Source organism: Anoplopoma fimbria, chromosome 17 (genome assembly GCF_027596085.1).
Source record: "Anoplopoma fimbria isolate UVic2021 breed Golden Eagle Sablefish chromosome 17, Afim_UVic_2022, whole genome shotgun sequence".
Classification (NCBI taxonomy): domain Eukaryota; kingdom Metazoa; phylum Chordata; class Actinopteri; order Perciformes; family Anoplopomatidae; genus Anoplopoma; species Anoplopoma fimbria.
Genome location: NC_072465.1, coordinates 6617252 through 6630270, shown reverse-complemented (window position 1 = coordinate 6630270; position 13019 = coordinate 6617252). Strand labels below are relative to the sequence as shown.

At 39.0% G+C, this 13019-nt stretch overlaps 1 protein-coding gene across 1 annotated transcript; it reads right to left on the bottom strand.

Annotated features, from left to right (window-relative positions):
• Positions 1 to 441: 441 nt before the first annotated feature.
• top1a (DNA topoisomerase Ia) lies at positions 442 to 12095 on the bottom strand. The gene is made up of 21 exons (XM_054617272.1): positions 11988 to 12095; positions 11518 to 11542; positions 9225 to 9321; positions 8950 to 9058; positions 8132 to 8178; positions 7945 to 8037; positions 7756 to 7828; positions 7439 to 7527; positions 7157 to 7272; positions 6940 to 7061; positions 6677 to 6799; positions 6035 to 6222; positions 5792 to 5936; positions 5296 to 5439; positions 4886 to 5071; positions 4737 to 4805; positions 3448 to 3562; positions 3111 to 3238; positions 2166 to 2260; positions 1928 to 2077; positions 442 to 1778 (listed from the first exon to the last, which is right to left on the bottom strand). The coding sequence occupies exons 1-21, from the start codon at positions 12018 to 12020 to the stop codon at positions 1676 to 1678; spliced, it is 2250 nt and encodes a 749-aa protein (XP_054473247.1). The 5' UTR covers positions 12021 to 12095; the 3' UTR covers positions 442 to 1675.
• Between the last annotated feature and the right edge of the window lie 924 nt (positions 12096 to 13019).

Here is a 13019-nt window from a genome sequence, read left to right as displayed (position 1 = left end):
AGCCTTAGGTTTCTATGCAGATTGTGACCAGTACATCTCCATCAATTGAAAAGTGTGCGCTGTGGGCATAGAAAGGGACATGTTACCAGACACAAAATCATTCTTGAGGAGAGTGATGTATAGTGTAGTAATGAGTCAAATCATACCATGGCTCAAGTTACAAAGTAATGTATTGTTAAAACGATTCAGTCCGTTAAACATAACATTTTGTTAAACCTTGCCTTATAATGCTGAGAATCTGCAGTGAAAGTCTAGGATCATCTTACAATTTAAAGATCAAATGTAATTGATTAAGCAAATATTAGGACGCTATAATTCTGGAAAGACCTCCCGAACGGCTCCTAGTCCAAAAGCACATTTTCTACTTGTGATCCTTGTTTTTATATCTGTGTGATGAAAACAAATTCCCTTAAATGTAAATCCCAAAAAATACATAATACATCTACTTGTAGGGTTTTATTCATTTTCCAACCTACAATGAGCATAAACCTCAAAGAAAACATGATCAAAGGCTATGACAAAAGATAAAACAGGAATAAGGATGTTGACTTTACAGCTACTTACATCAATTCTCCTATCATAAAAGTGGAATAAAATGAACTGATAAAATTCACATTAAATGTTACATTATTTTATCCTCAATCTTTACACAATTAAAAAAAAACTGCCTAAATTGTAACAGATTGGTGATTTTTTTTGGCAAAGTTGATATCCCTCACATACCCTTTCTGGGAAGAAAAACACTTTCCATTTAATGACTTTAAATACATTATCATAGCATTATCTTCAAGTAACAGATACGGGAGGTTTTTTTTCTTTTTTCGGGCGCAATTGTTAAATTAAGTTAAAATCAGATGCAGACAGAGCTATGTAGAGGGATTCAGAGGATGCTTGCGACTTAAAAAGGACACAAATGATTGGTTCACATTTACACTGTAAAAGAAGTCCCTGATGGAGGCTGTAAAACAAAATATTCACATTCTGCTTGCTTAAGTAAATATTGACATGGTTGCAGTATTTTCCCCTTTGCCTGCCAAAACATCCTCTTTCATGCTTAACAATTCAACATAGTCCAGTTTAAAATATTCACCCAAACAATCAATTCCATGGCCGAGCCCCTCATACACACACATGCACACAACTCAAGTCGAGCTCAGATTTCCATTTCCTCGAAAGGCGCGTGGGTGTAGTTAAGGAATTCATTTGATTTAACTTTGTCTATCAAAATATAGAATTCATTAATAATACATGGGAGAGCTAAAATACAGAGCAAGTGAACAGAGAAAATAAAAAGTTACAAAGCTTTTTTTTGTTTTGCTGAATACAGTAGCTATAGGACCACAGAGTTCAAAGTTCAGGCATGTTCAGGTTTTGTCCCCGAGGAGAGACAACGGTAAAAAGCTCTTCCGATTACTGGGACCATGCCTTGATGCTCAGTTGTGGGTATAGTTCAGCCTTGATGCCTGATCTCAGATCAGATGTTTAGACTACCCACAACACCCTCCTGCCACTCCATTATGGCCTCATTATCTCGTCTTACCATGCCGCTGCTGTTTTCCTGCTCAAATTTCTGAAATTCCTGATCAGGTCTGGCCAACGAGCAAAATTCAGTTAAGCTAAAAAACAAGTATCCGATAAAAAAAAGTGTATCATAGTTAAAACCACAAACTGGGATTTAAAATTCAAAGTCGTCATCTGCCATGTCAAGGGCCCAGGCAAACTTCTCACGCTGGGTTTTGTTGTAGATCTTCTCCACGGGAATGCTCCACTTCTTACACCTACATACAAATCAGGATGAGCATAGGTCAGTTTAAGCACAACGCTCCTCATTGTATTTTTAAAAAAACCCAATAAAGGGGGAAGTCAACAATAATGCTAAAGCAACACAAGTTTTTTTTTTTTAATATTTCCAAGTATATCATCTTACCAAGCCACAGAGATGCGAGGGTCCAGATAGTTGAGCTTGGAAGTGCCGAGAGCAATCTGCTTGTTCTCTTCGCGATCAGTTGCCTGCACCTCCAGCTTCATCAGTTGCTCTTCTATCCTCTCAACTGCCTTCTTCCTGGTCTCCACAGTCCTACAGAGGAGACAAGCAGCACAAGGTTGGTGAAAAGAGGTGACCTGGGAGACGACCATTTGTCTAAAGCCAACTTTTGGATACTTACTTTTTGGATTTTTCATCTCTCCGTACTTTGGCATCAGCCTTGGAGCTCTTCAGTTCTCTCTTTGCATCAGAAAGCTGGTCCCTTTTAGCATCAATCTAAGTATATAAAAAAATAAAAATAAATGTATGATTAGTCTCAAAAAATGTAATCGGAGAAATTCTAAACTGAAAAAGCTGGACGTGAACTGAATCCAACAATTATGTTGATCATCTACTAATTATTCAATTGGTTTAACTAAATGTTAGGAAAATTGTGAAATGTGTCTGTCCTAGTTTCTTAAAGTCCATCATCTTGGTCCAAACCCAAAGATATTCAGTTTAATATGATAGAAAAGCATGAAATCTCCATATTTGAGATGTGAAAACAGCATTTCCTGCCATTCTTACACGATGCAAGATTTATTTATTTATTTTAGTTTGATCATGAAAAGGACATCTATGGCTCACTGGGTAGAACCATTAATGCTCAGTCCTCACCAGCCCGGGGTTTGAGTCCGGCCAGAGGCTCTTTGATGCATGACATTTATTCTCCCTCACATACCTTCCCCATCTGTCTCTTACTATCATAATAAAGCTGAAACCCCCATAACAACATGATGGTGATCATTTTTTCCAACCCATTAAGCGACTCTAAACATGAAAATTTGGAAGGGTCGTGGCAAATAAACTTGTCAAATCAATTTCAAACTCCTTCTAGACAAAAAGACCATCTGGATTTTACCCTCAACATTCTTTGCTACTGTGGTATAGAATTATTTTTATCCATTTCTCTTTGGAGCACAGTCATACAGTGAACAAAATTTAAGCATTTGGAGATATAAAATTCTTGCTTGAACTTTCACAATATCATTTTGGTGAAATGTGAGATAAACTTAAATAACCAAACATATCAGGTTAGCCAAAACAAATGCGAGTCTGTCAGAAGTATTCAAAAACACATGTTAACCTTAGCCTGTAGGTTCTGCATAGACTTCTCAAATGTCTTTGGTGGAGCCCGCTGATGGTTACACAGGATGGCCACAGCCCTGTTGGCCCTGTTGTAGGACAAGACCTTGGCTGGAACGTTCTCTTCCGCTAGGGAGAGACGGGATGTATGAGTTTTCTATATGCAGATTGATTCATTGTAGTAGTCACACACAGATGAAAAGCCTGTTAAATCTAAGCCAACAATAAAGATGCATGATGTTGTTTACACCTTCCATTTATCTCTACATGGGATTAAATGAAGCTTGATTTGAGTGAAAATGTGGTTTTAAATCCTTTGACTGCAGGTTGAGACGTACCACTTGTGAGCTGCTTCAACTGCTGTTGCAAGGTGATTGAGGCGTTGTAGGTACGGAAGACTTTGGCTGTCAGTCCGTCCATCAGCTCCTGAAGGTGCTTGTTCAGAACAGAAGTCTGGGGAGAAACAATTACACAAAGAAACTGGTTTCTGAGTGCGAACAACATTGAAAAATACCCTGGTTATCTTTTTGTTATCTGGCTTAATTATCCCCCAAAATAACCCGCAATCACACTTAACTGTCCTAAGACAGTCAACCGGGTAAATCAACCAATGGTTCCTCAATGTGACCGTCAGCGCGCTCACATAGAAAGGGGCGGTGCTTGCAGCATATGACCAATCAGGTACAAGTCTGTCAGCAGAGCTGCATGTTTTACAAAACAAAAAAAAGACTATAAATCAGAAATAATATTTTCAATCAAAACAAAATTTGCAGGATATGTTTTATGACAAGTTTGACCATGTGTGAAAAACAATTTTGCAATTGCTCAATAGGGGGTGCCAAAATATTGACAGCTTGCCCCAACATCACGAAACTTGCTGGTTATTTTTTATAAAGCTGTTGAAACATATCCCCATATGCCAAGAGACATTACTGGCGGGACTTTTGCGCATGCAATTATTTAAAGACTGCATACTTCGTGGTGATTAAACAATGTGATTGGGGCCACTACTTAAATAATTAAACCATCTGAGGAGACTTTGCTCAGCTTTGTTAAGCCTGAAACACGCTACTCCTGCCTTTGGCTTTCATAATGGCAATTTATCTGCTTCCTTCTGTGGAGTGAAAAAGGGCTGGAACCCAGAATGGCCTTCGCTACTAGAATTACATTTGTGCGTGTTGTTATCCTAGATTCTCGTTTCCCTATTTATATAGCTCAGTCGGCAGTGCACGGTGCATGTTGGTGCACACTGGTTAGCTCACAGCTGCTGCTCTGCAACGTTATCGTGGAAGCATTGGTCACACGCTTCAGTTTTCCCTCAGGTAAACCCAGTTGGCTCCGTAAGTTCTTTCCCCATAGTTTGCACTGTTAAAAGCGTTCGCCATGAGCCACCAGCTCACCATCGACATGTTGAGTCATTGAGAGGCCATCAAAAAGCTCCCAATCTCCTAAAAAGCACCGTTAAACCTGAAGTTCCCACGCTATCCCTGAATTCTGCTTTGTAGTACAGGCCCCTGGTACTTTAGAAACGGTCTTCCTAAATAAAAGTCTAGGCATTAGTAAAGTTTTTCCTGGAAAAACAAAACAGGATTTATAGTTTTACTTTCCGAGTTTATGTTTTGCTTACATTCAGGCGATCAAACAGGTCATCATCAGTCTCCTTGTTCTCCATAAACAACTGAAGATTCTTAAATACCTAGAAAAAGGCAGAATAGGTATAAATACAGAGGCAAAGTTTAGCATCCTCAAAACAAAACACTGATTTACAGTTCTTACCCTTTTCTCCACAGGGACTTTGTTGTAGTAGCGAATGGAGTCTTTACCAAGGAAGTCAAACTCCACCACATACTCTTGACCGTCGTTCTCTGGATAGAGTTTGATGTGTTCAACTCTCAGTGAGCAGCAGCCCACTGTATCCGCAGTCTCTCCTTCCTCCTTCTCATTACCCGCTCTCAGGGCCAGCTAGAGTACATCAGGACAGCTGGATTAAAGCCAACTTACAAAGACATTACACTCACTGTGGCTAAGCACCCGCTAAACCCCCATAAGTAACAGCCATCGTCTAAAAACAAACCAAAATAAAAAAAAATCTACAACATTAAACTCCATAAAGCTTTATACACTGAACAAAGTGACAGAATGTCCAGCAAGCCAGTCATTATTTCAAATTGCATGATGCGCCTCACCTTGTCAATAAAGTAGAGTGCCACAGCCCTTTGTCTGATCCTCATCTCCTTAGACTTCCAGTCTTCACGGTACTGGGTTCTGATACGGTCCACACATTTCTTCAGTCTACGAGCAGTTTCATACTTCTGCCAATCTTTCTCTCCCTGCAGCAAAACAAAAGCGAGAACAAATTAGTAACTAATGAGTTAGATGGGGCTATGTTTCAGTATCATGCAGTCTTTTGAACTCAAATTAGTAGGTTTTTACACAGTACAGCATACATGTGACATCGCTTTCCCAAGGTTTGCCATCTAGTGGAGCAAAATTGATTTTTAACAGATTATAAAAAGGCTTGAAATGTAACCATGAAACATTTACTTAGTTACAGATCATGCATCTTATGGATGAAGTTACCATAATATATAGTTATTAAGTCTACACAGAAGAATGGTCAAAGACCAATTTTAAACCAGGTCTGAATCTCCTTTTAGTGCAGTACTTTGCCCAACAGCCCACCTTGATCCTTGAGCTGGGGTTCAGCATGATGTATTTGATCGAGCCTTGAATGTTCTCCGTCCACGACACCAGCCAAGTCACCTTGTTGTCATGACGAACCTCTTTCCACTTAGTGCCTGGAGGAGGCTCTGGGTGCTTAGAGTCCCTGTGAAGAGCACATTAATAAAACATGTCATTGTTACACCCACTTAAAACATCCGTTCACCAGCACCGGAAAAAGCGAAGAAAAAATAAAACACTGACTTGCTGCAGTTGACGATGATGTCTTTAGGCCTGCTGCGACGTTTGAGCATGCCCATCTTTGGGTGGTCTCCACGGCCGCGGAACAGGCCCGGGGGCTCAATGCGAAAGTTAGCGATACGCTCCCTGTGGTTGTCCATGATGCAGAAGCCGTACTCCTGTAAGAGCCGCTCATTCTCCATCTTTATTTTCTACACAGGGAAGGAAACAAAAATACTTCAAGATCTCCATCTCGTTTGAAATGTTAACTCTAACTCAAAATATGAAAGTGTAAATGAGGCGGATACTTATTCAAGGTAGTGCATTTGATTAAGCTAACTTTACTTGAAAACACACGGCCAAAAAAATAATCGTTTATGTAGCATGGTTGAGAGGTTGCCACTTGAAAGGATTTACTTTATATTTAATTACTGACTTCTTCAGATCCTCATCACAAAAATGTTTGGGATACAGATTGATGTTGACGTAGACCAAGGGCTAATGTGGCTGGCAAGCATTTCATCAAATATACAACAACTATGGAATTAAACAAAAAGGTAACAAGTGATATTGGACCATTGTCACGTATGGTAGGTTAATATATTGGGTGGCCGACTGTAACAGCGTTTTCCCTAGACATACATTACATACAATGTAATACTTTACCAGTTTCTCATCCTTTGACATGGCCTTCCTGGCTTCAGACTGTGCCTTGAAGTAGTCGCTCATCTCATTAAAGTCGCACTTATTAAGGTCTGTCAGCTTAGCCTTTTCCTCAGCATTCATTTCCTGCAACAGCAAAACACCGTACACTTAAAATCAGAAATCTTAAAACAGACTTTACAAGAATCTACTAATTTCCCAAAATCAGAGTTTTTTTTTTGTTTTTTTTTTATGTCATTTGATTTACAGGTGCCTTTTCTTCCTACCTTTCTCCAATCTTTAAAGAAGTTTTTTCGAAAGATATCCTTTGTGGTGTACTCGTGGTCCAGCATTTTGGCAAAGAACGTGGCCACCTCTTCTGCCTCTGGGCTGAGCTTCATGTGCTTACCTAAAATGTGAGTAAAATAAGTGTGTTTTCCCCCACAACTTACATGGTTCAACAGTATAGCCCTTGACTGACTCCAGTGGGAAAAACAATCTTACCATCGTAGTAAAACTTGACGTTACTAGGAAGAGGCTCGTATGGTGGTGCAAAAACAGGTCCTTTGTGTTCCAGAAACTTCCATTTGACACCATCTGTGTATCTCTCTTCCTCCCACCTGGAATTCACCAAATAATTCCATCGAATAAGGAGTTTAAAAAAAAAAAAAACAGAAACAAAACCTTGCTAGATCCAACAACAACACAAAATACATCCACACTTGCCCCATCCCCACATTGATAGGCATGCAAGTATCGTTCAGCTGGCTGACATGAATAACTCACCATTTCCACTTCTCCTCTGGCTCTTTTTTTGCTTTCTTTTTTCCATCAGCGACTGCTCTTTTGTTTTTTGTCTTTTTGGGCTTGATATCCTAAAAAGGGAAGAGAAACAGAGTTATATTGCGCATAGTTTGTCACAAAATAACAGAAGTATCAGCAAAAACACACAAAAAAACAAAAAACAAAAAAACAGTGAGACTTCAGCCTCTCCAATTATTCAGGATATCCCCCATTTTGTGCTTTCCCAAACATTTAGGAGTAAAGGGGCCCAATTTCACTGTTTAAAGAAAAAGCCCAAACCCAAGTTGCCAATCGCTCACCTCCTCATCTTGTTTTCTTTTCTTGACCTTCTTGTCATTTTCAATCTTAACTTTTTTGGACTTGAATTCAGAGCTGAAAAACAACTTGTGTTACAAATTTGGTCACAGACAACTTTACAAAAACACCATAACCCTCTGAAACAGACACAGAAAGCATAAAAGAAAACCTTGTTGCAAAATGCCACTCACTCATTATCATCATCCCGTTCTCTTTTTAGAGACTTCTCATTTTTAGGAGAGTGGTAAAAATCATTCTCAGGCTCAGACTTCACTTGTGGAGGGCTGCAGAACAAAAAACACATCAAAATCAGAAATTGCTTCATATAAACATATCCGAGGGTACAGTAAATGTAGTACTTAAATTAAATTGACATACCTGGCAAAGCCATTTTCCTTTTTAATTTTAACATCAAGGGGCTTCATCTGAAAGATTTACACAAAGTTTTTAAAAGGAAAACAATTTTAAAGCATGTCTGCATAATAAAAGCTTAATCACAGTCCAGTTGTTAAATACTATAATTACGATGGTTATTCATAATTCATTTTCTTCAATCTGAACTAACATTTTAGTATTTTCTGCATAAGACAGTTGGTTGGTTCCGAGTGGTAGAAGCTAGTTGCCAGGGTCCAGAACTTTAATCCCCCCCCCCAACTCTAACAAGTTTGAGTGGACTGAAACAGTGTAATGAGTTGACAAGCCTGTCTAATCTCAGGCAAAGAAGTATGAGCATCTATACCGTTTAGCAACCTTGGACTCAGAATATAGGACATTGAAATACATAGGAGTGAACAAGAATGTCTGATATTATATACATCTAGCCCATTTGAGTATACTTTATTTTTTATATTTATCAAAGGCATTCACCAACCAAATTCGGAATTCTGACAAAATACAAGCAATTGCCTATAAGTCAACATGTAGTGGTCCATTTTCTATGCATGTTTTTGATCATAATCATGTCCAGGGAGAAAGGACACATTTGTCAAATCTTTCATAATTGAGACAGAAGGTGGGAAATAAATGTATATGTTGTACATGTGTGTACATCGCAGATTAAATATCTGCAAGCCATGAACATGTGTATGATGTGGTGCAGCCTAATATCGCAGAATGATTCATGAACCCTAAAATCATAACATTATATGCACAACCACATGTTCATTCCTCCATGAATTATGTGCATGGTAATTCACCTTCTTCTCCTTGTGCTTGTCCTTGTGTTTGTCTGTGCTGCCATCTTTGTGCTTCATCTTTTCCTTCTCCCTGTCTCTGTGTTTTTTGTCAGAGGAGTCCTTGTGATCGCTTGAGTTAAGAAAATATAAATACAAAATGAATTAAGGTTGTTTAACCTTCGACTATTGAATACAGCAAATACTGCCATAAACAAGTGGTTTGTCATGTCCACTTTGAGCAACTATACCACCAGAAACACACATTTATGAAGAATCTGGAAGCACACACACCATACCTGTTGCCATGCTTTGATTTTTCCCGTTCCTTATCCTTCTTGTGGTCCTTATGTTTGTGTTCCTTGTCTTTATACTTGTCTTTATGCTTGTGAGAGTCTGAGAAGAAAACAGTGTCACCTTCTTCAAGAGTGAAAGATATTGACTTAAACAACCCATCAATGGATGGAAGAAATAGTAGGATTGCTGTGTACCTACATTTATAGTCATAGTATCATTCTATACTCAAGTGGGAAAGACTAACAAAAGTGAACACTAAGAAAGACAATCTTATCAACCATCAACGTGGGAAGGGCCAAGTCCCCCCCATATATTATTTTTAGATAAAAATATGAATAAAATGGCTAGACACAAGGTCTGAACATGCGCCACAATCTGAAAGTCATGCACGAAGTAGACAGAAAATATATTAGACAGTAGCACAGCACCACCTACTGCCTGTATGAGCCTCATTGTTTATGAGACAATATGAAACAGACAGGTTAAAACATGTCAGGGAAAAAGTCGGCTTTCACATTCTTTTAATTTGTATACCACAGCTGGGTAAAAAAGAAAAAAATTAATAAAAGGAATAATAGCAATCATCAAAATCACAAGTGCAAACACCCAAACTTTTATATAAACAAACACCAAATCAAGTCTACATGCTTCGGGGTATGCTTTTAGCTATAAAACTGGTCACGAGCAGAGCTGACAGCTAACAGCTTTGTAGACCAACATGTCCTAAAAATAAATTGTCCATACTGTCCCCCCTTGTACGCCAGGGTAGAACAAATCAACTGCATACATATTCAGGCTGAAATTCTTTAAACTAGTGAGTGATTTGTTCTTAAAGATATACTACAACATGAACAGACTTGGAGCTTTTCCTTAATTGTTAAATGTATCGTTGTAAAACTAGTTCACTGTTTATCCACTATTTGAAAATGACTCAGTTGTTTTGTAACTAAATCACTGTGATTCAACGCTACATAGTGAAGAATTTTGAACTCAACAGATGAAATACAAACATTAAGAACATGGGAATGATGCGATTGACTAGCAGACACAAGTTGTGCTTAAGCATCATGTATGCATAAAGTACAATTTGTGTTGGTAAAAAGGTTAAGAGCGCTGACAAATTATGTCACCTTTTCAAACCCGGCCAGAGTTAAAATGCTCTTTTAAAAAGCCAACCATGGCGGTTAATCTTATGAAGTTATAAGTGAAGCCAAGGTGCATTATGTCTTTGTCGAGCGTTTCTCCATGCTGATGAATGACAGCCAAATAAATGGACTGCTACAGTTTTCTAGATTATTTTAAGCATTGCAGATACATAGATAAGTAAATCTAAGATCAATAACTCATGCGTGGCTGCTAAGAGTCATTTAGACAACTGAATAGTTTCAATTAACCAGACCATTAATATTTTGCCCAAGGTAGTCAAGTGTCCATAAAGTGTACACCATAAGAAAAAAAGTTAGTCCTGCTTAACTGGACTTGAAAACAAACTGAGTTTTCTTGGTATGTATATGGGTGTGGGTGTTGCCCGTTTGAATGCTTGATTTAGGCTTTTTGACTTTTAAAGACAGACAAATCCCAAAATAGCATGAAATATAGCAAAACAAAAAAAACCTAATTTTATATTTTAAATTGGTCAGGATGCTCTTAAAACAAATGTACCTTATCTTAACTTGTGTGATGATGACTTAAAGTTGTTGACAGTTGAATTGTGGTTCAACTTAAAACTGTTCACTTTCTAACAGCGTGTGGAAATGTTCAGTCCCTGAAGCTACAACACAAAATAACGTAAACCATAAAAAAGCGTCACTGATCGCAAATACAAACTAGACTTCTTGGTCACTGCGTGAGATCTTAATGAAGCACTATGTCTTCGCAGTGCTCTTCCACACAGCCATCTGCACTTCACAGTCTGGGTTCAGCTTGCTGTACAGTCAGGCCGCTACACCGAAAAAGAAAATGGCGCAGAGACTAAGTCCTCAACCCCCAAACCCTCACTTTCAGGTGAGAAATATGCTATTAAAAGCCAACCATAAAGACATAATAATGTGATAAACTGATAAAACACCTCTAGGTGTATCCCAATAATGACTCCAATCGAGTAAATACGGATCGGAAAAGCTTTTATTAGACCTGCGTTTTGAACAATAGGCGCTTGAGAGTGAGACAGAGGACTTAGTCTCTGGACGCCATTTCTGTCCTCTGCTGGGAACTACCGTAACGTTACAGTAAAGACATGTCACAATGTGGGATAAAACAGCCCTGTAACTCAATGGCGTTGTGTCACACACTTACCATTGAAACGAGAGCCACAGTCAATCTGAAAAATCAAAAACAGATGGATGTTAGATATCGTAGTGGCTAACTAGCCGGCTAACTAACTTTGAACTTGCTGGGTAGCAAAGGGAGTTTGTTAGCTAACATGCTAGCCTGGTGCGCTGGCTGATACGGTGTGTAGCGGCTGACACCGACGCCGCTACGGCTAGCGCCACAGTGAATGTGGTGCTAGCACACTTTGTTAATGACCAGCTGCTCCAACCCGAGGGCCATCTAGACAGCACCTCTCCGCCACACCACGGGCAGGGACGTGGTGGGGAGTGTCAAAAGGCTGTTAACAACGAAATGAGTTGGCGTAGCGTTACAAACACACTCGGCTAACGCGCGCTAGCAGGCACTGTCCACAGTTAGCCAAGTTATCTGGTCAAACCAGGCAAATACAATGGGAGCAAGAAATTGTAACCGGTCATCACCGGAGATGACTTTACCTGGTCCACACTGTGGGAATGGTCCCCACTCATTTCCTAAGTGTTGTTTGATTGAAAAATCAAAAATGAGTAACGTGTAGGGATACCACACACCGGCGAGGAGATGCAGGCAGAATGAAGAAAGGCACAGTTGTGTAAGAGACGTAAGTCCCAATTGTACACTAATGCGCATGCGCATCGATTTAAATGGTGGAGCAGTGTAGCTCCTCCTCTTGATAAAACGTGTTGCTCTTCAGGCCCACGATGGGCACACACAGTCCTCCTGAGTGAGGTACACATGTGTCAGGAGCACACGCTGCTCCAGGCTCAGTGCTCTTCTTATTTATTGTTTGAATTCACTTGATCTGATAAGTGTCTGAGAGCAAAAGGGAGGAGCAGCTCTTTGTACATATCATTAGTAATAGTAACAACAACATTCATATCATCATCCTTTCAGATACCCTATAAACGCCCACCCTTATGGCATTAAGTGATTATTCATATCAAATGTATTTTAGGGATTTCAAACTCAGTGTAGGCCAGGATGCGCGGAGCGTAACAGACAGGAGCTGTCTTGCCATACACAACCTTGAGAGCCGAAAGGCCCATCACATAACAACTCAAAGAGAAAGACTGTAGTTGAGGGAATTGAAATTCAAAGGTATAGTTCAGAAGAAGAAAAAACTGAATTATCTTTAGATGATGAATGATAATGTGATTTATTTTTATTTTTATGGTTGACAGATGACCACTGAATAACTAAGAAATCAAATCTGAATACACAGTTCATCATCTAAAAAACATCAGCATTTTAAAATATTTTTTACTTTATTATAATGACATGGCAGCTTGCTCTTTAACATTTGTTTAACAACTTATTTGGGCAATTGTTTTTAAAACCAAGACTATTTCTTAATGAATCCTTGTTTACCCTCAGAGGTTATGAGAATAATGAACATACTTGTGTGATTTGGTGGGTCAGCATAAATACTGGTAATAAGCAAATTATATTTAAAAAAAAGTATTTATCAGTTAGAGATGAATGACGGTGTA